This window comes from Mauremys reevesii, linkage group 8, assembly GCF_016161935.1.
Source record: "Mauremys reevesii isolate NIE-2019 linkage group 8, ASM1616193v1, whole genome shotgun sequence".
Lineage (NCBI taxonomy): Eukaryota > Metazoa > Chordata > Testudines > Geoemydidae > Mauremys > Mauremys reevesii.
The window spans coordinates 17,251,253-17,278,204 of NC_052630.1; the positions used below are offsets into that span (position 1 = coordinate 17,251,253).

At 43.5% G+C, this 26,952-nt stretch overlaps 2 protein-coding genes across 7 annotated transcripts in view; both read right to left on the bottom strand.

Moving 5' to 3' along the window:
• The window catches only part of PRELID2 (PRELI domain containing 2), a 45,337-nt gene extending 31,536 nt beyond the window's left edge, over positions 1–13,801 (bottom strand). For 3 of the 6 annotated variants that reach the window (XM_039485339.1, XM_039485341.1, XM_039485342.1), the window contains exons 1-2: positions 13,635–13,799; positions 14–71 (exon numbers count right to left, since the gene is read on the bottom strand). In XM_039485339.1, coding sequence (XP_039341273.1) covers positions 14–71; positions 13,635–13,709 — 133 coding nt within the window. In that variant the 5' untranslated portion in view covers positions 13,710–13,799. Of the gene's footprint in view, positions 1–13; positions 72–10,308; positions 10,498–13,634 lie in introns of all 6 variants that reach the window. The other 3 variants (XM_039485340.1, XM_039485338.1, XM_039485337.1) reach the window with 3 other exon arrangements.
• A 3,803-nt stretch (positions 13,802–17,604) lies between these two features.
• Positions 17,605–26,163, bottom strand: GRXCR2 (glutaredoxin and cysteine rich domain containing 2). The gene is made up of 3 exons (XM_039485381.1): positions 25,819–26,163; positions 21,762–21,986; positions 17,605–19,101 (listed from the first exon to the last, which is right to left on the bottom strand). Exons 1-3 carry the CDS (start codon positions 26,161–26,163, stop codon positions 18,922–18,924), a joined length of 750 nt encoding a protein of 249 aa, XP_039341315.1. The 3' UTR covers positions 17,605–18,921.
• Between the last annotated feature and the right edge of the window lie 789 nt (positions 26,164–26,952).

Genomic DNA, 26,952 nt, shown 5'->3' on the forward strand with positions numbered 1-26,952 from the left:
ATAGGTAGCTCACCTGTTTTCTCTTCCATGGTTTTTATAGCTGTGACATGTTTCTCCATGGGACTGGGATACTAGGTAAAAAAAATGTACAGTGTAAACCACTATATTTGTCACTTGGGTAAGAGAAAATTGCTAACACTCACTTGTGAAATCAATAAGCATTTTCATGGTCTCTCAATGGATAAAAAGAGCAGGTTTGTGTCAAAAGTGTGCAGTGTTGCTAAGAGGAGAAATTAAAAATATTTTTAAAATTTACATTTCATTTATTGTGGTGAGGTTTGCTTAGCCTGCAAAACACACCACCTCAACCTTCAGTCTCACTACAGAACACTCATATTAAACAGAGATTTTAAAGCCTGAGCCAGTATACAGAATACCCTCAAAGCAGAAACAGAGTAAGATTGACCTGTATCACATGGTTCTAGCTGACCATAGCTTGCAGAAGTGCCATAACTCCACAAGTCAAATCCATCCCTAAGGAACTACACCAGTGATCATTTGGACCTTACGGTTCCTGCAGTACAGCACCTGTAAATGCTGCTGAGCATGCTTACAATACATTTCATAGCCCAAAGTTAAGTAGCAAGCAGGAAAGCTGGTTTACAGTGGCATCTGGAATGCAAAATACTGTATGTGAGCTTTTTCTGTCCTGCAACATCTTTTAGATTTATTCTAGAAAGGAAGATGTCACTTTATACAGTAATGTACCTGTGAGTGTGCACATCCCTCTGCTCCAGCGGTTGGCTTGAAGAGAGGCTAACAGAACCACCACTACTGCCTGCGGCTGCTAAGGAAAATCTCCTTTACCTCAAGTAGCAGAGTCATTTCAGAGCTGAAGAAATGAGACTCTAGCTCTGACTCCCCAAGAGAGTGTGTGCAAGAATTATGTAGACATTGTATCAAATGTCTGAAATATATGGACTCTGCAGGACACGCTACCTAATAAGGAATGTTTTATGTGGAGAAATAAAGGCAAGGCATGAGTAAGCCATTTTGGACTCCCTGTTGGCTTGAGAAGACGAAAAGAACTATATTACCCATTGCTAAAAGCACCAACATTCACATGAATTGATGCGGAAAATCAAAAACAAAGCAAAGATAAATCATTGCAATCCAACACGACTCAAAAGGAACTGAGCTAACATAAATCCCAGATTAGTATTGAGAAAATACTGAATGCCAGATAAAGAGTAGCATTAGACAAAAAATATAAAGAGTGAAAGGAGGTGGGAAAATTATATTTTAAGACTAAACGAGTTAAGATAATGCAGTGATTACCAGTAACAGGTGTTGCAACACCCTGATTTAAAGTAACCAGGAATTCTGGAGGAAAAAGGATAAAAATCCCGGCAGAGGCTAATCGACTCACCCTGCAGTACCACTACAATTATTTTTGTTCCTGGGAATAAAAGTTGGATTTAAAAAAGGAAGTATAAATCTGTAGACTATTATGTAGTTAAATCAGAGGCTTCTATGCAACATGCTGCTTTGAAATGGCACAAGTAGTTGTATAATTACATTATCAATGTAACTTACACTCTGTAAGGCCCAATTGTGTGAAACAAAAAGCCATTTACATAAATCTTTCACTAAATAGCAGACTCTATTACCCAAGTATTTAAAACAGAAACAGACTCAATTTCCTACACAGCAGAGTATAAGAAATGGTGTTAAGAGCCTATAAGCAGATGGAATGGTTCAGCGAGCGTAGCAGTCACAACAAAATAGACTTCTAAGCCAACCATGTTCTTCCCCCAAAGCTTTTATTTCCTGAGGATCTTCAAATACAACAACAATGGCAGAGAGCAAAAATTTCACTCTGGCTATTTCCTCAACCCTGGAGTGACTCTGTGGGGCAGGTGCCTAGCCCCAGGGCACTGGTCCCCACCACTGCAGGTATGGTGGTTCCAGCCCTCCTCTTGGGGTCTCCGGTTAACCCGAGGGCTCTTGCCTTTGAGGACGAGTTCAAGGGAAAGAGGAAACTGTGCTGGAGTCAACTTTCCTGCACACCAGCGATCAGGCGGGGCCTGCGCACCTGGTCACTACAACCATTTAAGCAAACATTATCTCTGTGTTGCAAGCTATTCCTAAATACCATAAAATAATGGAGAGGACCCAGCTTGCTCTCTCTAGTCATATTTTACTTCCAAAAACCAATCAACCCACCCACCCACATTAAAAGAACATTAAGACTGAAAATTCAAAAAAAGTCAAAGCTGCAAAGTTAAAAGTGAGGAAGTGCCAGAATTAACGTTGTCTGTGCAACCTTAATTCAGCCCTCTTGTGCATATCCACTATGATTCAGTCTTCAGTCACATTAATTTTTTCCTTCTTCCAGACCTCTAGCTCCTGTCCCCTCCGCTTTTGTGCCTATATACTTCCCACCTCCTCTATTCCCATCCATCACCAGCTCCTCTCCCTTTCCCCTTCCTCCAATCCCCACTCCTCTCCTTCCCTGCCATCCTCATATTTCTCAGCCCTCTAAATTCCACTGCCTGGACCCAGCAGGCAAGGCATTGAGCAAACTGCAGAGAGAGTCTCTTTACTTCCATTTCCCATTCATGGTGCCCCAGTGGCCTGCAGCAGCCAAGAAGAGCAATTATGGAGAAAGTCTGGCTCAATCTCTGCATCCCCCACCCCGATGGAGAATGCTCAGTACAGACAGAATCTTCAAGGGTGATGAACAATCATCATGGTTGGCGTTAGAAAATGTCCATGGTTATACAGGTGAGATATGTTTGCTATGGGTGATGAAAGGGAGATAGTCATTCAATGGCCCACATGCAGTGCCTCTTCTTATCTTTGACTTGACTGCTAGTGCCTTGGTTTTCTGGTGGTAGGCTATGCAGTGCAGCAACTTTAATTCCAAGTTAAAAAAAATGTGGGTTGAAATCATATTTATAAAGCATGACTGTTTCCTTTATCTCTACCATCCCCATGAAATGATTTGATGCCATCTTGTGGTTAATTCTAGAAAGGCACTGAATCGGTCCACTCCATAGTACTTTTATTGAGGCCGGAATGGGAGGGTGCAGAAGAGACAGAAGTGAATTTCGGGAGATAAAAAAAATTGGCAGAGGCAGGATGATTTGCACATATTGCTACTTGGTTTCATGACAAAATGAGGTGGGGAGAAATGTAGTGAGACTGCTGCTATCTTTCACCCCACCCTTTAAAGTAGGTCTCAGTATATAAAGCTGAGGGCTGCTAAGATTTCATTTAAATGATAGTTTTAAAAGGGTAAAAGACAGCAAATGGATGCAGCAGTATCAAGAGGCTGGAGCAGGGACCTGGAGAGAAGAGATCTGGGTTCTATATCCTCACTTGCTTTGTGCTTGGCCAATGAACTTTTGCGTCTCAGTTTAGGCATAATATTTACCCATCATTGTACCACGCTGAAATATGCCATAGACACTTCAAAGTACATTTGATGGGGAGGAGTGTTTGGGTACTGGGGGCAGTAATTGATAAATACTATCCCTGCATGAAAAGTAAATAAATGATTCATTGTAATGGTGGCTGATTGACTTGAAGTCTACTCAGTTTTTAAAAGTGAGTTTAAAGTAGTTTCATATTCTACAATTGCCCTGGCATTCCTCTGTCAATTTGTATGGTTTTACAGACAGGTTTTCCTATTTTAAAAACCACTGTTTAGCCCTCTATTGCGGTGCAAAAGGCCCAAAGAAATAATGAGAGAAATTAACTGATTAGGTAGGAGAAACAGTGAAACTGACTTTCACAAGCTGTCAAATGCACACTGGGGGTGGGGAGAAGAAATTTTTATCTCCAATTATTCCTTAAGTGTCATTGAGGCTCCAGGAAGAGTTATGGGTCCAGTTTGTAGAACTGGAGCCAAAGATATGATAGCATATAATGTTATCCATGCTGTGCTGGCTTTCACACATGAACTACAAATTCATTTGCCATTTCTAATAAATAAACTGGACACAGAATCATAGGACTGGAAAGGACATCACAGGTCATCTAGTTCAGTCCCCTGCAGTCCTGGCAGGATTAAGTATTATCTAGACCATCCCTGACAGGTGTTTGTCTAACCTGCTCTTAAAAATCACCAATGAGTTGTACCGGTGATTATCCTGCTTTGTTATTTATTGAAAACAATTAATTCATTTCTCATTTTATAGAATACCAACAATGCATAGTGATTGCATAACGTTAACTCCTAACGTTCTGTCTTTCTGCAAATCCAGTGACTTCTAAAAAACAAAATCAGAAAAATCAATCATGTATATTCTTTTCAAATAGGACTTCTGTTTAGAAACTAAAAGAAAAAAAAACCCCACACTTTGTTGTTCCTTTAAAGCCAAAGCAATTTGAAATAATGATCCTAAATAACAAAGTAAACTGAATAGAGTGCATAAAAATAAGTTACGGAATTAAAGAGATATATTCTAACCACAATGCTACTTACTGGGAGTTATTTGTCGGGAGAATAGACTTCTAGGAGTGTTTAGCTGCAGAGAGAAATCTATGAAGCTTACATGTAATGGTATATACAAAAATTAAGTATTTCAAAGCAAGGAAGAGTTGATTTTACATGCATGATCAAATGGAGCTCAAATAAATCAACATGGCAACATCAAAGGCTGGCAAAAATAAAAATAAATATATATATTCTGACTGATTCTCCTTTTTTATCCCAGAGAAATGAAACACTGACATTGCCAAATCAGCTCAACCTTTTCAGGCTTCACAAGTGTTTTCGCGAAAACATTATATAATTTTTTTTTTTTAAAAGGTCTAGCAAAGCCCCGGCACATCAAGTAATCGGCGATAATCAGTAGCTACATAAGCCTTTTCACATATGGATATGTTTATTTTAATCACACCATTTGTCACACTTGAACTAAATGTTTGCTTTATGGGGCAGCTGCTGAGTTGGCATCTGTGCCCACCCAAGCCTCCAAAGCAGTGGAAAATTATTATTATTGCTATTAAATGTATCACCATATTCCTAAACCTTACAATCCAAGTAACACAGCATTTGCACTACATTGGATAGCCATGTAGCAGAGTCCATGCACATTACTGATGCCTTCCCAGCAGCTGTCCACAGAGCACCAACCAGAGAGGAGTAAGCATGGGCAGTAGATTTGTACAGTTTCAATTCTCCACTGGAAGGAAGCAGTGTATTGTGCATGCTGCTGCTGCCCTACACCACAGCAGACAGCCCCTAAAGCATAAGATGGAGCTGCCATTTCATTCCATGTGCTTCTAGGCTTTGCTCCAATTCCAAAGCTTGGACCCAGGGCTTTGAGATCATCTTTCAGAAGTAAAATACTATGTGCCATGCTATTTAATTCACATGCAAGAACAATATACACACCTCTGGCCCGATATAACACTGTCCTCAGGAGCCAAAAAAAAAGTCTTACTTATAGGTGAAGCCGCATTATAACTAACTTGCTTTGATCCACCAGTGTGCGCAGTCCTGCTCCCCCGGAGCGCTGCTTTACTGCATTATATCCAAATTTGTGTTATATCGGGTCACGTTATATCGTGATAGAGGTGTATTAATGTCTGCAGAAGGAAAAAGGTTGTCATACATTTCTCTGTGGTCAATGGATCTTATGTTGATTCCACCTGATGATCATGATCCGATCCTGTAAATTGAGTAGGTTTTTAGAAGAAGCGACTTGAATTTAAATTTTGCTTTTGTGAACCATTTTTTTGGTATTGTAGAACTACTGTCTTGCATTATTGAGAGAAAAAACAATTTGACACTTTGGGTAGGTTAAAGGTCATTTGTATGACCAACCCAAGATACCATATTCAAGTGTTTATACATGCACTACAGTCCATGAACTCTTAGAACCCAGCAACACATTTTCAGAAGGGCTAATGGGAATGAGGCTCCCTACATTCATTAAAAGCCAATGGGAGTTCAGTGCCTTAGGCATAGGGGCCCCCTTGACAAATCCCAACTGTAACAGCTTTGTAAGTAAGTTTGGTTTCACTTCCTCATCCTATGTTTAAGGCAACACAAAAACACCAGAGTAGTGAAATGTTTTATTTGCAAAGTATAAAAGGAGGAGGGAAAAAAAGAAAAGAGGAAACAATCTACTTGAACTATGGGATTTATGAAGCTAACTATAACTCAAGTTATTTCTTTACCTGGATCAAGTTTCTAACTGAACTAAGGAATGCACTACTATGCGGTCACATTTAAAAGAGAATTATTTTAACCTTTCTGCTCTATGCCTTTGGCTACCATAGTTAGCTCACTCTTTACCTCCAACGGGCTTTCCTCTGAGGTCGTGTAGACGTATACTACAGAATATTATTTCTATTTTCAATGCGTCTGTGGCTCAAATCCTTAACAAGAAATAATTCAAACAATGCCTCTTTTCTGACCTTGAATTGCCCCACACCTAAGAAAAGCAACTGAACAACTAAAAATCAACTCTGGTCCGTGTCCCTCGTTTCGACATTTCTAGCAGTGGTGCAAGTATGGCGGTATGGTACGCCGTACCGGTAAGATAGTTATAGCCAGTACTCCGTACTGGAAAGACACAGGAGGAGCAGCTCCTCTGGCGTGCCTGTACTGTCCCCAGCCCTTCCACACAGCTGTGTCTCCTGTCTGAAGTCTGTACAGCAGCCCCACCGGAGGACAAGGTTGAGGCGGGGCTGGGGGGCAGTACTGCTGCGCCAGAGGAGCTGCTGGCACGGGGCCGCCCAGCGGCCCCACATTCTGCTCCTTTCACCACTGTAGTTCCAGAAAGTCCTGCAGTTTGGAAGTCTCCAGCACAGCGGGAAGAGGACAGAGCTCCCTCCCTGGTAATGTGGGATGGATCACGGGGTGGGGACAGGGAGAGCACGGGGACCCCAGGCTGGGGGAGGGGTCATGTGGACAGTTACATGGGGAAGTCACATACTCCCCCTTTAGCTGGTGACTCCTCTGTCCCCGCCTTTGTGTCCCTCCCATGAGTGCAGCGTACCCGTAAGAAATGAATTCTACTTGCACCACTGGTTTGTAGTGAACGTTTGTATATATTGTAGATAATGGAGCAAATAATTAAGCAATCAATTTACAAACTCCTAGAAGATAAGGTGATAAACAACAGTCAGCATTGCGTCAAACCAACCTGATAGCTTTCTTTGACAAGGTAACAAGCCTCGTGGATGGGGGGAAGCAGTAGATGTGGTATATCTTGACTTTAGAGAGACAGTATCAAAAGCCTTACATGACCTTCTCATAAACAAACTAAGGAAATACGACCTACATGGAGCTACTTTAAGGGGGGGTGCATAACTGGTTGGAAAATCGTTCCCAGAGAGTAGTTTTCAGTGGTTCACAATCATGCTGGAAGGGTATAACGAGTGGGGTCCCGCAGGGATCGGTTCTGGGTCTGGTTCTGTTCAATATCTTCATCAGTCATTTAGATAATGGCATAGAGAGTACACTTATAAAGTTTGCGGATGATACCAAGCTGGGAGGGGTTGCAAATGCTTTGGAGGATAGGATTAAAACTCCAGATGATCTGAACAAATAGTCTGAAGTAAAATCGGATGAAATTCAATAAAGACAAATGCAAAGTACTCCACTTAGGAAGGAACAAATCAGTTGCATATATGCAAAATGGGAAATGACTGCCAAGGAAGGAGTACTGCAGAAGGCGATCTGGGAGTCATAGTGGATCACAAGCTAAATATGAGGCAACAGTGCAACACTGTTGCAAAAAAAGCAAACATCATGCTGGGATATATTAGCAGGAGTGTTGTAAGCAAGACACGAGAAGTAATTCTTCTGTTCTACTCCACGCTGATTAGGCCTCAACTGGAGTATTGTGTCCAATTCAGGAAAGATATGGACAAATTGGAGAAAGTCCAGAGAAGAGCAACAAAAATCATTAAAGGTCTAGAAAACATGACCTAGGAGGGAAGATTGAAAATTGGGTTTGTTTAGTCTGGAGAGGAGAAGATAGAGGGGACATGATAACAGTTTTCAAGTACATAAAAGGAGGAGGGAGAAGAATGGTTCTTCTTAACCTCCAAGGATAGAACAAGAAGCAATTGGCTTAAATTGCAGCAAGGGCAGTTTAGGTTGGACATTAGGAAAAACTTCCTGTAAGAGTGGTTAAGCACTGGAATAAATTGCCTCGGTGGGGGGGTGGGGGGAAAGAGAGTGTAGAATGTCCATCACTGGCGATTTTTAAGAGCGGGTTGGACAAACACCTGTCAGGGATGGTCTATATAATACTTAGTCCTGCCTTGAGTACAGGGGACTGGATTAGATGATCTCTCGAGGTCCCTTCCAGTTCTATGATTTCAAAGCACATCCCATTCTGATTAGTTAACTGTTGTGCATCATCCTAAAATGCAAAGTTATTAAATATGTCTATTTGAGCTTGCCAGCCTTACAGATCAAAGACTACAGGAACTGGGACATTATATTATTTTTTTCTAACTTTGCAGAGAGTCGTGTGTGTGTGTGTGTGTACTGGTTGGTTTTTTTTGTGTTAAGAAAGGAACAGCTGGGGAAGATTAATAGAACAGAAAAGGAAAGACAGACTGCACACTGTGCACTTTTGTCTGCACTTTCTGTTCAACATTCTGACATGGAGGTTTTTGAGAAACAGATCGTGGAATAATAATTGAAAAGTTTAACATAACCAAAAATGGCTTGTATGGGGTTTCAGAGTACAGCATGTTACTACTGCAGTGAGTCCGTGCAATTTAGTATTGAGCCATAATGTTTTGGAGGAAGGAATATATGGTCAATAAAAATACAAAGCATGACCATGTCTTTTATAGGCCCTTATTCACGTATCCGAACAGTGATTCCTTGGTGAACTACACAGGATGAAATCCTGACCCCATTTAAGTCAATGGCCAAATTCCCATTGACTTGAATAGGCCCAGGAGACCCCCCCCCCCCAATGAGTTTTCAAAACAAAAAAAGGAACCACATTATTTTTGAAAGGAGAGCAATAACATCTCTAAGGTTTTTAAAGAGGTGGCAGAATCCTTAATAAAAATAAAAAACCCAACCTAGAAGTAGACATGCTCTGTTCCCAGGGGCACAGGACACCTGCAGCTTTAGCAAGCACATCTTTATTTAACGAGTAGCGCAACCCACTCTTGATTCAGATAGCAGAAAGTGATTTAGGTCCCTCCCTTTTCTGCAGTTGACTGTGCATGGACTGACGGTTGTGCCGGCACAGAACCCTATTAAGTCTGACAGGACTTCACAGGGCCACAGCAAGTTGCACATGCTCTGTCAGTTATAAGACTGGACTTTGGAACCATGCAGTTTGTTAGCTTTCACAGCACCCCCGACCATAGTAAGATTTTGCTTTCTTAAGCGCACGCATGGGTTTTTTGTTTCTCCTCAGGGACCATCTTTTTCTTGAGGAGACTGCAGCTGCTCTCTTCTGATGAGCCCCAAGGGATGTGCAAGTTACTGTTTCAGCCAATTCAGACCAAAATGTATGATCCCATGCTTGGCGTTAGTGAGAGTTTGCATTTTGGAAAGCAATTTGCAGAACGTTCTCCACTCTACTTCTTATCACTGTAAGATGTTCTGAAGAAACAAACAGTATTATTTGCGACTGGAGTCATGGAGCTGCCCTGTGCTACACAGCTGTTTCTCTACTGTCAATGTGAAGTCAATGTTTAAAGCATATGTCGCAAAAATATATATATATTGTGGGTACTGCTCTGGATTTCCCCTTTATTCTTATAAGAAAAAAAATCACTGCTGGAGGGCAATGAAACCAGGGTCAGCATATTAGACAAAGATTACAATTCAGCCCCCAAGTTCTTTTATTCAATGGAAAACAACAAGCAAAAGAAGAGTTTGGATGCACACTCAGGAATTTGTCCCTAGTCTCGGGTTGCCAGAAACTAGGAATGGATCACTTGAGGATTACCTGTTCTGTTCGTTCCCTCTAAAGCACCTGGCACTGGCCACTGTCAGAAGGCAGGATATTGGGTTAATGGACCTTTAGTCTGACCCAGCATGGCCGTTCTTATGTGTACAAGAATGTAATGCACAGACGGGAAATTTGCTAGGATGCAACATGGCCAAGCCTAGCTCCGACAATGAGACATTTACCTGCATTTGAACACCACCTTCAATTATTTCACTTTTATAAATCTACTTCCCATAGTAATATGTAGTTTTTGCACGGTCATCATTTTGGACAACAGAGAGAGTAACCAGTTTCACATCTCTGATGTAAAAGACTAACTGGTTTACGGGTTCTCTGGGAGGATGTCTACAGCTAAAGAAAATTATTTCACTATTAATTATTCATATCATAGCATGGAAACATTTCTACTGACCTTTGTTTTTAAAGAAAATCCAGTCTGGACCCACTCACTTCAACGGTGTCCCTTGAAGAACACAGATATTTAAGGGTCCGATCCTGCAAATTCATTCTGTCAACAGAACCCTATGCTCACAGTTCCTCAGACTTCATTCTGGCTCAGAGCAGCAGGATGCCCATGGATATGCACTTGCAGGAGTGCAGCCTATGTTATAAAGTAAATGGAGCTGGTTACACTCCACAGATGTTTACATGGAGACTTGAATCTTCCACAGATGCACAGAAAAGTATGATTTAAAACATCACAATTTAGCATAGTTATAGCCCTGAAAGCATTTTTCCTAGTTGAATAGAAATGTTTTCCAATTCCTCCCGTATGCGGCTACTTGGTTACTTATCAGGTACCAACCTGCACTGCCTAAAGCACCAGTGTAGATTAGATACGTGGGTAAGGTCACAAGAAGACAACTACTGAAAGTTAAAGAGACCTAAGGCAGTGCTGGAGAAAACACTACTCCCAAAATGACAGACAAATCAATATCACAGGCAGGGCCAGCTCTGGCTTTTTTGCCACCCCAAGCTCGCGGCTGCCTCTCCCGGCTGCGCTGGCGAGCCTCTGAGTGGGCAGTGGCTGCACTCTGGCTAGCGGGACTCCCTGCACTGCAGACATGCCTTGGGCAGCGGAGTGTGCACCCCGGCTAGCGAGGGAGGGGAGGGGAAGAGAGAGAAGGGGGAGGCCAGGGCTTCCTTCAGCCAGGGCGCTCGCCACTCGGCCCCTCCCGCCGGGAGGGCTCCATGCCGCTCCCACCTGCAGGTGAATTGAAAGTTGTCGGTCGGCAGGAAGGGAAGGGGATGCCGGGCGTGCTGCAGACCTGGCACTGGCTGGGTCAGACGGAACGCGCAGCCCGCTCCCAGCAACTCTGCGCCGCCACCCCCTACAGTGGGGCACTGAAAGTCATCGGCAAAACAAAAGGAAAAAAGGCGGCCATGCTACCCTAGGATTGGGCGGAATGCCACCCCTGAGAATCTGCAGTCCCAAGCACAAGCTTGCTCAGCTGGTGCCTGGAGCCAGCCCTGATCACAGGTCTACATAAAAGTATGCTTTCATCCAAGTGAGAAGCACAATTATACTGAGAGAAAATTACTGAATACTGAGCTCACAACTAACACTTTCTTCAGCCAATAGTTGCTCTCTACTTCCTTCCATTTACAAGGCTGCATGACCCCAAAAAACCCACCAGAACATTGAGTCAAACAAGTGTATGAGACCACATGGCCTCAAAAGAAATAGTTGAAGGAACAATAGCAATTCACAAGTCACATGTTTGTCTGAATATTTTGATGTATTACAGGGATCAGCAACCTCTGGCACGCGGCTCGCCAGGGTAAGCACCTTAGGGGCTGCTGGAAGCAGCGTGGGTCAAGAGCTGTGCTGGCTGCAGCTTCCCACCACCCCACTGGCCTGGAGCCAGTGGGAGCCGCAATCGGCCAAACCTGCTGACGCGGCAGGTAAACAAACTGGGCCGGCCCACCAGGGTGCTTACCCTGGCGAGCGGTGTGCCAGACCCCTGATCTATTATTAGCATATGGCAACCCTTCTCAAAGTGTGGGTCATGAACCCATTTTAATGTGGTCACCAGGGCCTGCATTAGACTTGCAGGGACCCAGGGCTGAAGCTGAAGCCCGAGTTCCACCCCGATGTGGGGCTCTGTCTCCCGGCTCCGCTTCCCTCCCCCCAGTCATGTAATAACTGTTGTCAGAATGGGGTGCAATGCAATAAAGTTTGAGACCCCCTGGATATGATAACACCTAACATTACTATGACTGAAAGAGATCAGAGAACAAATATTTCTCATCTCTGCCCCTGCCAGATTGTTTACTTTGAGCATTTGATGAATCTTTGGGTCCAGTCAATTTCACTTGTTCCCCTATACAGTCAAGATGTTTCCTATCTACAGTAGGGGTCTGTCACACAGCAACACAGGAGAGAAAATAATTTTCTCTATCTTATACGTCTAAGCGAATAAAACCACAATAATTGGCAGAGGAACTCCAGAGATGATGTAGTAGTACCTGAAACTATTTAAAACTTTTTTTAAGTACAGTACATTTAACAATGAGTGTTCCTTTAAAAATTGCCCCTCCTCCTTAAAAGCAGGAGAGGGAAGAGGCTTGCACTGCAAATTGCCTTATAAAACTAACCAATTAGGGGAAAGGCAGCAAAGAGTCCTGTGGCACCTTATAGACTAACAGACATTTTGGAGCATGAGCTTTCATGGGTGAATACCCACTTCGTTGGATGCAAGACGAAGTGGGTATTCACCCAAGAAAGCTCATGCTCCAATACGTCTGTTAGTCTATAAGGTGCCACAGGGCTCTTTGCTGCATTTACAGATCCAGACTAACACGGCTACCCCCCTCTGACAATTAGGGGAAGATAGTGTCCTAAGGGTACGCGTCACTGGCAGATCATTTGGTTATATAACTTTTAGTATATGGCAATCGCTCTTAATCTGTGGGTCATGACCCCATTTTAAAGGGTCCCCTAACTGTACCCTGGTAATCACTGCCTACTATTTATTGTAAACTCACTTTTTTAAAAGAAAAAAAAAACGTTGAATAGTGAAATTCAAGTCCTACATATGGATTTAACTTTAACTGAAGACAGAGAAGTGATTTGCACTAGAGACCTCCAAGAAAAGGGCGAATATAAATATTGGCGCTGGAAAGGAGGTTGGGAAATAGCTCCGAGGGATGAGGAATTTTCAAAGTAGAAAAAAAAAAAAGTGAAACTTCACGGAGTGAAACCGGAGTCAAACACAGCCGCTAGTAGCTCTTCGGGAGGAAAACCAGCCCCCTGCCCCTGTTTGGAGCGGAAGGCGGCAATGAGAAATCACTAAGCCCCACTGTCATTTGGGGGGTCTTGCCATGAAAGCCCCTCAGATCAGGGAGAGTCTCCCCAGCAAGAGGCGCAGCAGAAATGAACTAGATCACGGGGACATAAATAATCTCTTTGTGACCACGGCATCATACCGACCTCCGTTACCCTCGCTGGCTGCCCCCTCCCCTCAGTCAGCTGGCCCCAAAATGGAGGCCGTGGGGCGGGGGGGTGCGCTCGCCAGCACGGCAAGGAAGTCCCGGCAGCCCGCGCAGCCCAGCGGCAGCTGCCTGCAGCGCAGCGCGGAGACACAGTAGCCGGCCGAGAGCGCTGCCTGCGGGCAGGAAAGCGGAGCCAGGCGCAGCGGGGGAGCCGGGACAGAGCCCGGACTGACCCGGTGGGGACGGGGCGGTGGAAGCGGAGTCGGGGGTTCCCGCCCGGCGGGAGACGCCCCCTCCCGTTACCTTGCGGAGGTAGCTGGCCACCACCTGCTCGAAGGGGTATCTGAAAACCTGGTGCACGTCCACCGTGACCCCCATGCCCCGGGCCGGGGAGCTCAGCGGGTCCCGCGACGAACTTCCCCCAACTTGCAAGGGCGGGGCTACAACCCTGGCACAGGCTGGGGTTTAACAGCCAGTTATAGCACGGTATGCTTGGGCCCGGCTCCGCCCACCGGCCTTCAGACCACGCCCCTTTCCCCTAGAGCTGGGTGGGGGCGGGGACCTGCTGGGCCATTTTCCCCAGGCAGCAGGAGTCTTGTTTCGCGCTAGGCAAAGGTTCCCTGGCCACGTGACTTCACCATACCTGGAGCGTCACTAGTGGGCTGCCATTCTGAATGTCTCGCCTGGCCCTATTAGTATCCAGGCAGCACGTGTGAAAAATCGGGGTGGGGTGGGGGATAATAGGCCTCAGCACTGGTAACCCTGCTCTTTCCTCCTGGGCCTTTTCTGTTCTGCTGCCCTGCACACTCAGGCTGTGTCCAAATGTCCCTGCTGCTTCTGCCATATCATATTGTATCTCTCTCCTCAACTTTCTAGCCAAACACCCCAATTCTTGTCCAGATCTTTATCATCTCTTTGTTATGTCCTCTTCCTTTTCAGCCTCTATAACACCGACATTCCCCCATGCCCGTCCCAAGGTCCATACAGAACACAACAGCTGCCATCACCTGCCTTGGCTGTCACTATAATCACATCACTGTCTCCTTGGTTCGCTGCTTCAAGTTCAAGATTCTTTTCTTTACCTCCCAGGGCCATCATAGTTCTGCTCCTCCCTCATCTCTTATTACAAGACCCTGCCTCTTCCAATGTGCCTGTAATGTCAGCCTCCTTTACCTACTTTTCAATTTATGCAAATATCTCTGCTCTTCTTTAATACCTCTCCTTATGCATGGAACATGGAAGTGATCCTTAAGGTCGCTTCCTTCTTTTTCTTCAAATTTCTGCTCAGGACCCACCTCTGGAACAACACCCGTAAGAAATCCACAACCTAACATCGGCTAGATTGAGCACTGGGGGAGGGGGAGACAGCTGGCACTTATTGTAACTTTTTATAATAATTACACAAAGATAGTACCAATGTAAATACATAAAGATTTTACATTTGATGACCTCACTGGCTGACCCCACCCTCCTATGTGGCTTGTCCTCTTCATTATTATTCTGATTCATAGAACAATGGAGTCTACAGCTTGCAGCCAAGATCAGGGCCCTATTATTATGAATCATTATTTTTTGCATTGCTGTATCACATAGGAGCTGTAGTCATGGATCAGGGTAAACAAATAGACAGTCCCATCCCACCTCACAGAGCATGTGCTAGGCACTGTACTATCACCTAATGAGAGAGAAGATGTTACCGTGTAAATCAGGGGTCATCAACCTTTCAGCAGTGGTATGCCGAGTCTTCATGTATACACTCTACTTTAAGGCTTTGCATGCCGGTAATACATTTGAACATTTTTTTAGAAGGTCTCTCTATAAGTCTATAATATATAACCAAATTACTGTTATATGTAAAATAAACAAGGTTTTCAAAATGTTTCAGAAGCTTTATTTAAAATTAAATTAAAATGCAGTCTGTGTGTTCCATTCTATGCATCCGAAGAAGTGAGCTGTAGCTCACAAAAGCTCATGCTACAATAAATTTGTTAGTCTTTAAGGTGCCACAAGTACTCCTGTTCTTTTTATTAGTTTAGTGTGATCCTTGTCCTTGCTTTTCCTTGCTGAGTTTTCCAATGTCTGGTGGCACGTATTTGGATTCTTTAAGCTGCACACAGACTTCTCAGTGATCAGTTATTAACTAGCTGGAACCCCAGATCGGCAGCTGAGGTGAGTGGAGCTGGCGGCTGGCAGGGCTGAGCAGGGCCGGAGGCCTGGACCCAGTCTGGCAGGGGACCTGCACTGGAACTCCAACCGGAAGCAAGGTGAGTGGGGCTGCGGCGGGGACCCCGGCTGGCAAGGGGCCCCAGAGCTGGGTGGGCTGAGCGGAAACCCCGCTCTGGAGTTTCAGCCGCTGGCTCCTGCCAGCCAGGGTCTCAGCCTGCTGCCAGCCTGGGGTTCCTTCCCCCTGGCCAGCAGCGGGTACTCAGTGGGACCAGCAGCGGGACCCTGGCTGGCAAGGGGCAGCAGCGGGAACCCCAGAGCAGCAGCAGGCTGAGCGGCTCAGCCCGCCATGCGTGCCATCAAAAATCGGCTTGCATGCCACCTTTGGCACATGTGCCATAGGTTGCTGTCAAGGTTCCTTCCCCACTCTGAACTTTAGGGTACAGATGTAGGGACCTACATGGACACTTCTAAGCTTAATAACCAGCTTAGATCTGGTATCGCTGCCACCATTCACAAGCACTGCCTTCCTTGGGTAGCCTTGAGGAACTTAACCAATTCCCTGGTGAACACAGATCCAAACCCCTTGGATCTTAAAACAAGGAGAAATTAACCATCCTCCCTCCTTTCTCCCACCAACTCCTGGTGGATCCAGATCCAACCCCTTTGGATCTAAAAAACAAGGAAAAATCAAACAGGTATTAAGAAAAAAGGCTTTTAATTAAAGAAAAGAAAGGTAAAAGAAAACCCTCTGGGAGAGATTAGCATACCAGCTACTCTCACAGACAACAGATTCAAAACACAGAGGATGTTCCCCTGGGCAAAAACTTTAATACACACAAGAATACCCAAATTTGATAATTCCCTTAATGGTACCAAGACGAGTTACAAAGAAAATAAACATAAACCTATTTATCCCTTTCTAAAACTTACTACTCTGATAAGAGGCTGGTTCCTTGATCTTTTTCACTCCGGCTGAAACTGAAAACTGACTAAACAAAGGAAAACTTCCCTCCTTCCTTTTGAAACATCTTGTTCCCCCATTGGTTCCTCTGGTCAGGTGTCAGCTAGGCTAGGTGAACTTCTTAACCCTTTACAGGTAAAAGAGGCATTAACCCTTAACTATCTGTTTATGACAGTTGCCGACCCCTGGTGTAAATAGACAAGACACACACAAGGAGGGAAAGGAAGTGGGAGCACAGAGAGGTGAAAAGACTCTGCTACAATCACAGAGAAATGTAGTATCAGAACCCATATCTCCCAGCAGCTCGTCCAGACAGGACAGGTACTGTATATGGTGCCTAATACAATTGGACAACTATCCAGCCGGGGTGCCTGTGCCCGATGGAAATATAAATAGTAAATTAATCCCACTGTGTCTATCTGAATGTGGCATTGTAAAAAAGAGCAAACACATTATTCGGCGTTGTTTACTCAGCAAAGTAAGAGAACATTTATTAAGTTACTCAGGGAAATATGTAACCAAAATCAGCTGAATCAATTTGAAAGGTAAAAAATTTATATAAACCCAAATAATTGGACAACACAGTACTTAATATTATGTGTCATTCATATACCTATCTCACAATGCACACAGACGCAGATCTTGAAGTCCATAGTCTTTATTTAGGCAATGTTCCTATTGAAGTAAATAGAAAAGAATAGATCTCAGTACTAGATCCAGTGTTTCGAACAATGGAAATGTTAAACTGAGGGGTCAAGGTGAATGGAGATAGTTGACAAGGAGAGGCATGAAGATCTGATAATAGTGCTGGGGAAGGAATCTGTCCAATGAGAAAGAACAATAAATAGTTGCTTTATAAATTTACATTTTCAGCTAATTTTTATTGTAAGTATTCAGCTTATGTATACTAGGCAAAATCACTTACAGGTTCATTTATTTTACACTGGTGAAACTGTAAATAAAGCCAACAAAACTCAAGAAAAGCATTTTGAAATGAAAACCAAACAAAATTTGAGGACAGATATATGCTTGACTTTTGGAGTTGATTTTACCATTAGTCCATGCACAGATCAGGACCCCATCCATTCAAATTCCCAGCATAGAATGGTAATGCACCAAGTTAAGGAAACTAAATGATCTGTGATATTATTATGCATTTTTTAAACAGCATAGTTTTGATATCAGTTACAAACATCAGAAGATCTGAAAACTAGGATGGCGTTATTTCTAATAATCCAGCTGTCTCAGAGAGATCTTATAACATAAACATGCCAAAGTACAAACTCAGCTATACATTACTGTGTCTAGGCTTGCAACCTCAGCATGTAGAGCATGTAAGAAGCCTCTTAATTCAGAGTCTCAGAGGTAACGTGCAAGTTAAACCTTCATTAACATTATCCAAGAATATCAAGTGTAATAAGCTTTTAGAAAACAAAAAGCATTTCCCCTGTTTGCCTCCACTTTTTATGAAGCCCTTGTGTCCTGTGCTGCTACTGGTAGCCTGCTAACTATTTAACATCGCTGCTTCAGCTAAACTAATTAGAGTTTATATTTTGCAAATGACAACATGGGATTAATACGAAGCAACAGGAGCCCTGTTCACCACCAGCCTGATCCGGAGCAGTGCTGAACATCCGCAATTCCCATTAACATCAATGGGAGCTGTGGGTCAGCACTTCTCAGGATCAGGCTATAAAATGCTCCAGTTTTTCTATTTTTAATTTCCCTATGGTAATTTCTCAATAATAATGTTTCAGACTGGGAGAAAGTCTCTAGTCTGCTACTTAAATCATACACTGGAAGAATTGTTGTGTATCATAAGACTATATTTGAAATCTGCAGGAAATCCATTGCAGGGTAGAGTGAATTGCACAATAAAATATCATTTTAAAATGTCCACACGTTAAATCTAAGAGGAGGTTGTGGCAACGTGCAGCATTGTTTTTATACAAACATTTTGTAATTTGACAAATTATTCACATCCTTAAAGTACAGCTATTTCTGCCATTTATTATTAGTAGTATTTTATTACAGGAACACGTACAGGGCCCAGACAAGCATTGCAGCCCCACAGTACTAGGCACTATGTAAACATGCAGTCCCCACCCTATAGAGTTAAGCGTGTGCTTAATTTATAAATACGTGTAGTCCCTTTGACTTCACTGCATTACTCACATGTCAAATTAAGCACAATGTATAAGTGTTTGCAGGACTGGGGCCTAATTTAATTAGAAGATGCAACAAGTGCATGTACAAACAAACTGATGGGGGGTGGAGTAACAGTAATAGGAGTAGGTTTACATGTAGAGTTAGGGGTGTGCACAATGCTCTCTTGCCACTTTTTAATAACCTGCTATTATACACTGGTTGCTTTCTTATATAAAGAATAGACAATGTGTACTAAGGTTTCAGTGAAACATTGACCTGGAGACACATAGGTAGTTGAAAGGATGGTAGATACAATTATTGGGCACAGACCTGGCACGGTTGCAAGCCATTTTCATTGCAAGCAGGACATCGGAGAGCCCGGTAGGACTCTCTAAATCTGTTAGCCAACATTGAAAACTTGCTTCCATGGCACAGAGAGCAGGGGGCTGAGCCTGATCCTTTACACTGGGAGCAATTGTGCTCAGTGTCTTCTTCCTGAAAGAAAAGAATCAAACAAATATCCTTTATTTAACACCAGAAATCTAATTACTAACACACAAAGTAGCGGAGAACTGTCACCAGAAGAGCCCAACTTCGGGTGAAATTCTCCTCAAATCAGTACAACAGCTCATGGCTTTGATACACTGCTCTCTCTACTGCTACCTGCTCGGGTCTCCTATCCTTGTTCTGCCTACAGGGAGCTCTCCAAGGCAGGGACTGTGTCTTCCCATGTTTGAGAGACATGACTGTGATGCTACCACAAATAATAATTATGGGCTGTGTGGAAAATGAAGTTCAACCTTCTTTCCTTCTCCCTCATGGCTCTGCATAGCTCTCCATCTGTTTCTGCTGGCATCTCTCACCACTCCTCTCCCCTCTGTCTCTCCACCAATGAATCTTGCCTCATCTGTTCTTTCATCTCCTTCTTTTTCTTCCCTCCTCCACACACACCATCATGCCATCTTCCATGTTGCCCCAGGCACTTGCAACTGCCTCCCCATCTGTGGAATTCCTGGGTTTGGTTGGGATGGTGCAATATGGCTAGTAACCATCTCTGCTGTCATGCAAAAGCAAAGCATGCTTCTAGCTAAGCGCTGCTGCTGCTGCGCTGTGAGCGCGCCATAGTGTATGAGAGTCACAACAAACAAAAAAAAAAAAAAGCAAACAGTGCTGCCATTGCATGGCTGCCAGGCAATCCAGGGGAAAAGGAAAAAAAAATGCCCTTCTGCGCTGCTTTCCCAGAGAGACTAAGGAGTGACTGACTTTACCCACCACAGAACCACATTTTTGATTTTTTTTCCATCAGGGCACTCTCATCTCAAGAAGTTCCAAGGGGAGGGGGGCGGGCGGGGAACTATGGGATATAGGGAATAGCTACCACACGCAGTGCAACCAGAAAATCGCGCGACGCCACGGTGGACGATGGACACCACCGATTTAATGTGCTTAGTATGGCCGCGCTCCACCCTATTTTATAAATTCTGTTTTACAAAACCGGTTTATGCAAATTCGGAATAATCCTGTAGTGTAGACGTAGCCTGTGTGTGCCAAACGCTTTCTTTCAAATCCCTCTCAAAATTCCCTGCATCTGCAGATCCCAGAAATTATTAAATATCTTCATGGGGAAAATACCTTACTGCAAAAAGGATGTCAAGTTCAGGTATTTGCATCATTCATGGACTTCTACTTTGCATAGCATTACAGAGCAAATGGTGAAATATGAGGGCCTAAGTTAAGGTGTAGTTTGGTGCCAGATACATGCTTTAGGTGCCTACCTGCTGAAAGTCCAAACTGGTGTATTTCAACTTGTAATGATTATACTAATAGACACCTTCCAGGGCTCTGAGCTTGCACAATATCAAATACAATCTATCTATTCAAATAGATTGACCCACAGTTACCCTCCAAAAAGAACCAGTCCTAATCATGGAAACCTCACCTTTTACCATATTCTCTTCATCCCAGGTAACCAGGAAAATTCACGGGCTTTGCTGAGCTTCTTCAAGGTTAGACTATTCAAGGACCACACCTTATGGCAGCTCCCTCTGTCTGCGTTGAGGGAGCTCCTCCTTGAGCACCTCCACGGATTGCAACTATGAGAGTATCATGTAGGGAAGGGGTAGCCTCCCAAGGAACGAGATCCCAAACCCATTCAGAGCTTTGGAGGTTAAATATTGAATTTAGATACCTAAATTAGGTGACCACATTCAAAAACTGGTCTCCCCTTACCTGTTTCTAACCAAAACAAGTTCCATGTTACTGTACGTGTTACTGATTTGGGGGTGTCTGCAATTTTGGGTGATGATTTTGAAACACCTTAAGGATGCCCTGGTTTTGAGCACGCACCTTCTGAAAATCAAGCCACTTTTAGGTGCCTCAAATTCAGCACCCAAAAACTGAGGCATCTGAATCCACGAGTCACTTTGGAAAACCTCCACCTTAAAACTTTCCAGAGAAGGTACAGCATTCGGTTTCCCTGTACACTCATACATCTGAGCCACAAGCAGATTTTGTGTTTGGAGAATTTCTGTAAGTAAAACTACACCAAGCATAAAGAGTCAGTTATTGATTTGCAAAAGTTGTAATTCTCAGGAGTGTTACTGCACAGTGGCACTACATTCCGGCAGCCCATTAAGGTCAGACTAATTGGCATCCTGATCAGGAAAGAATGACCTGTGCAAAAAATGGAGGACCTGAATCTGAAATATTTCTACTGATATTAAAAGACTTCTGTTACAACCTCAGGGCTGGCTCAGCCATGTGGTAATAGTGATCTGCATGGGGAGATTCAAGGTCAACTCTAAGGCCTGTGCTCTTGTTCCATTGGGAGACAGGGACAAAGGGCCTGGTCTAAAATCCATAAAAGTCAATGGAAGACCGATTGACTTCACTAGGGAGAAGATTCAGGATCAACTATCATTACTGAAGTATAGCCCCTATCCCCTGGGTGTCAGGGATGCCTTGCTGCATAAATAGTGATCTCCCACAGTCGATATGAGAACAACATTGATGCCAATGATTCCAGCTTTCAGCTGAAGTAAGTGGTGACCTTGCAGATGGGTGAGCTTTGAAGTGGGGCTGATGTGGGAATTCTCAGGGCCCTAGGAGGACACAGCAGGAGTGGGGAGGAAGCACTGCAGCCCATCTTGCCTTACCTCCACATACTGGTTGCCAGCAAGTTGGTTTTCTGCATCTTTCACACGCCCATTGACTTGATGACTATCCCCTTCCTTCCCATCTCGGCACATGAAGGGCCAGTCATCAGTGCCCTCGTTCTGGATGATTTTTCTCATCAGTTCTTTCTTGTCCATTGGAGTGCGGATGATTTTCAGGTTGCTAGTGTAGATGACAATCTTGCCAAAATCTAAAATGGGGGAGGGCTGTAAAAGGGACACATGAGTACCTCAGCTGTACAAAACCATCACATAGTACAAGGTTGAGGCAGCAGCAGACTCTGCTGCCCTGGTGATTTCCAGAGGAATAAGGCCCATAACACTCACTGCAGTTCACCCAACAGGCTTGCTCTGCAGATTTGAAGAAGAGCTCAAAACACTGAGTGCACCCTGGGTGCTGAGCGCTGTTAAAAACTTGGGCCCCAATTCCGGCTGCTGAGCACTTGAAAACCTAGCCCTGAACTCCTTTGAAAATCTGATCCTATGGGCCTGATTCAAAACCCATTGAAGTCAATGAGAATTTTTCATTGACTTCAGTGAGCATTGGACAAGGCCTTATAAGCCTCATACATAAATTGCATCTTTGGGCAGGACAGCCTCCTGGAGTCCATCTGTTTGTTTCAGCCCCAACGGAAGTAAAAATACCATGGTTTGAAATCAGCAGGGGAGGATTAGGGAGGAAAACCATCTCTGCATTAGGAAATGACCTGCACCTTTTGGCGGTTGAGAAGTTTGCAGAAATGTATTGCCCCATGATTGTTCATATTTCCACGTGTGTCTTCACTTTCTGATCCTGCCCAGAAATGGAAGTGCCAAATGATGTCAGGAGAGTCCGTAACTTTTAGCATTTCCTAACTCAATTTCGCAGATTTTAAAAGGTACAGATGAGTAGACAAGAGTTTGGGGGCAGTCACCCAAACAAAGGAATATAAATTCACCCAGGAATAACTCGAGTCCTAGACAATACTCCCTCTCTTCAATGTAAATTCCAATATCCAAGGCTGTGCATGAGCTAAATGGGCATAAAAATACTTACCTCCCTCTTGGGGGAAGAAGGGGTTTCATTTATTAACGTTCGTAAAGTGTTTTGAGATTCTTGGATGGAAAAGAAACAAAACCAACTACATCCAGAGTCTGTTGTATTCTATCCCTAACAATGAAGAGAGGAACTAAATAAATGTTCTTGTGTTCCTTGAATTTATATCCTTTTCTACCGATTTTAAAGTTCACCTGGGGGCTGTCAAGCACTTCTAGTAAAGCAGTAAGTTTTCTCACTTGGCCCAGTTCCTCTTCTCTTTCTACAAGTATTACAGAGTAGCTTCCATACCCTGTTATTTTACACATTGTGTTGACATTCCGCTCTACGTAGGTATGTGTGTCTTAACATCAAGCAATAGGAAATGTTACATTTTTAAGAGATACCATCCCAGGCCTTCAGCTGATGCAAATTGGCCAATGGAGCTACACTGATTTACACCAGCTGATGGCCCAGCCCATCCTCTCCCCTTCCAATAGAAGCGCAACATTTTCAGATTAGTTTAAGCCCTTTCCTTTTGGTGAGGGATTTTAAAAGCTGCATATTTATGATGCAAGCATGGTAACTATATATTGAATGGATGTTGATAGAATACCAGTTGCATTTTGGATAGGAAGATTACTACTACTACTGATTCTTGCAGATGGGGAAACTGAGGCATGGAGCAGTTAGATGACTTGCCTAAAGACACAGACTAAGGTAGTGTTTGCGATGGGTAGTACCCAAGTCTCCCAATACTCGTTCCAGTGCCCTATCCATTGGTCAAATATTCATGGTGGTTTGGCAATCATGCATTAGCTAAACACCTAGTACATAGGTTAGTGGTTTTACACTGCTAGCCCTCTCGGGTTACACTTTTCTCATCTCATGAGTTTAGTTAGCAATGAGTATTAATAGGTTCTTCTCTGAAGTATTCCTGATGGTGCATAGGGAACCATTTTGCAATTTTCAACATCCTTAGAACATTTCTCCCACTGGTTCTCCATTCCTTGTTCAATAGATTGTCAGCTCTGGAGTCAGACACTCCCCATTTATACACAGAACAGCACAGGCAGCAACACAAGTTTCCCCCTACTGCAACTGTCTGTCAGAGTACCTCAGCGACCCCAAAGGGGTGACAAGGTATCTCTGTCTTGGGACCCACCAAATCCTTGGTTTCTCTGCTTGTATCTAAGGCTCAGATGCTAGTTACGTTGGGTTTGTGATGATGTCAGTCCAGTTTTTAGCAAGGAGCGCACACTGCCAAATCCCACCAGATACCCAACACTTGTCTGATGTCAGTAACAGCTGGTTACTATCAACCTGAGCTGGATTTGAATCAGTAACCTACCAGTGAAAGGCTCTGTATCATAATAGCAAGCCACCAAATTAGCTAATCCCATTCACCTTTTCTGGTTATTCTTCTTTCTCCCCAGGGAATATACATCTTACTTTTTAGATATCTACTTGTTATATCAAATACTGTACTCAGTCTTAGTGTGTTTATTAGCTTAACATAGCTATGATATTACAAGTGTAACTACAGCATGATTCCTCAGGTATTATTCATTAGTAGGCTTCTCAGAATTTGACAATATTTAGTTGCTAATAAAAATTAAGGCAAACAAACTGGTAATGAAAAGTTTGGCACATAAATAATTCATCAAGAGGAGAAGTTTAACATAATCCCTGTATATTATTAGTGTGTGTGTGTTCATTATAATATTTAAAGGGACACATCTCTAGTAATTGCTTCATCCAGTCACATGCAGGGGCCAGGATAGAGTATCTCCTTCTCCCTCCTCAGACACAATTGGCCAGATGTAGTTTGGAGTTTAGTTGTTTTGTTTTGGGCTTCTTATGAAGTATCAGAGATTGGCCACAGCTGGAGATGAGACACCAGACACAGTGAACCAGTGCTTTGTGGTGGTACGGACAATCCTCGTTCTAGATGCTTGGTGGGGGGGGTGTCTTGCTCACCTGCTCAGGGTCTAGCTGATCCCTAGATTTGGAGCAGAGAAGGAATTTTTTCCCAGGTCAGATTGCCTGGGACCTAGGGTTTGTTTGTTTTTTTTGCCTTCTGCTGCAGCATGGAGCATTGTTTGCCTGCTTGGATCATCTGGGCATACCTCCTCTAATCAATTCCCTGTCATTGCAGAGCCCTCGGGCATTGGTGGCACCTTGGTCTCTCCCATTCTCTCTCTGATGTACACAACAGTTTAGTTTCCTTAGGACTGAAATGTTTTTATCTAACTAAAGCCTTTGGACCTAATGTAGGAGTATTTGGGTTGTTAAGGGCTTGTGATTTACAGGAGGTCAGACTAGATGATATAATGGTTCCTTCTGACCTTAAACTCTACAAAATGTTAATTAAATAGCAGGTGCAAACTAAGCCTGGGATTTTCAAAGTAGCCTAAGAAAGTTTTAGGTATCCAAAGCCTATTGAAATTCAACTCCCTTAGGTTCTTTGGAAAAGCCCAGTCTACACAGCTGTTAAACTTCCCCAAATCTATCAATCATTTGCTAATTAGTTCGTACACTGTTTTTAAAAGGGTTTCAGTTTAGCCCAGTGTCACCTGCCATTTGCACCTAGTCACTTGGGCCTGCAATTCGGGTAGATAAACACACACTACCATGTAAATATTTATATAGTACCCTACCAAAACACTACATTACACACACAATTTCCCCACCAGAGAGAGAGGAGGAGAGAGAAAAGGAATCGCACATAACACACACAACAGATGTTAGTCACTACTGCAAAATGTGCAGACGCTGTGGTGTAGAATCTTGCCTATATGGAATGAAATAGACTAGAATAACTGATACATATAACTTCTGTGCACTAAACCAAACCTGCTAAGTTCAACGCAAATTTGTGAAAGCTATGGACAGTGTGACTTTATTTATTACATTTTGATTTGAGACACTTCAGGCAAAGACCCAGACTCCATGGTCTAAAAGTGGACCCATTTTAAAACCACTTTGCAGCCAGTGTGAAAACCTAGCATGAGCATTACTTACCCTGTGATGACTATCACTTGCTTGGTAGTCACTGAAGAGTGGAGGGTTACTTGCTAGATTGTACTTGCTACCTTCTTTGAATACACTGATCCTTTGGGCAGTCAGTTTGGTTGATGAATAAAACCTGGATTCTGGTGCCTCACCAGCCCTGTTGAAATGGTCCCCTGACCCAAAGCTGTGGTGGAGAAAACGGTGAGGTGATTCTTCCTCTGGAGGCTCCAGTTCCTGGCCATCTTCATAGACCTGCTTTAACACCCGGCCACTGTATCCCGAAGAGATTTTGAACCTCACTTTGCGGGGTCTTGTCTCATACCTCTGGCTTAGTTTCTTCTGAACCTCATCCATTGATATGGATTTCATGCAGTGTCTCCCAGAAATCGACTCAGCAAAGAGATCTTTGGGTTTACAAGAAAAGCCTCTTTATTTTCTCCCTACCATGCAATGTATAATTCAGGGTTCCTATTAGGTCCTCCTGTGTTACAGTCAAGCTGACACCACTGTATTAAATATTGATGGATGCTCATGAAATGGAATGTAATTGTGGTGGTGAAATATAAGGAAGTTTCACTGAACTCCCCTGAATGATGGATGAGCTGGTTCACAAACACGAACAGGCATTAACTTGGGAAGCATGAAATTAAACTGGGACACACCGCACTCGGTCTCTAGCCATGGGAACCCTCTCTCTGTATATTGTGATCAGAATCATCCCAAATATACCACACGGGCAGCTTTTAGTAGTTTTCTGAAAAGGCTGAAAGTTGTGAGGACAAGTTCTCAGGAAAAGCAATCCATCTACTCCAATAGCATATGTAAATAGTTCTCCTCCCCATTCCTGCTCTGAAAACCTAGGAGTAAAAAGCTCTATTTCATTTTAATCCAAATGTGTTTCTCTACAGTTTGGTGGAGATCTAATTAAGATTGTCTCTTTCTTTAGCTTTAAATCCCTATTTGTAATTCTCACTGGCTTGCTGGGCCTTTTAACCGGTCTGGTTTTGCTCATCTGTTTTTAAAGGCAACCTCCCACCACCACCACAAGAAACCCAGGAGGCCTGATTCTCCACTGCCCTGCACTTTGTGTAGTCATTTATGCCTGTACAGTAGGTCTGATTTGGTGCACTCACTTTACACTAC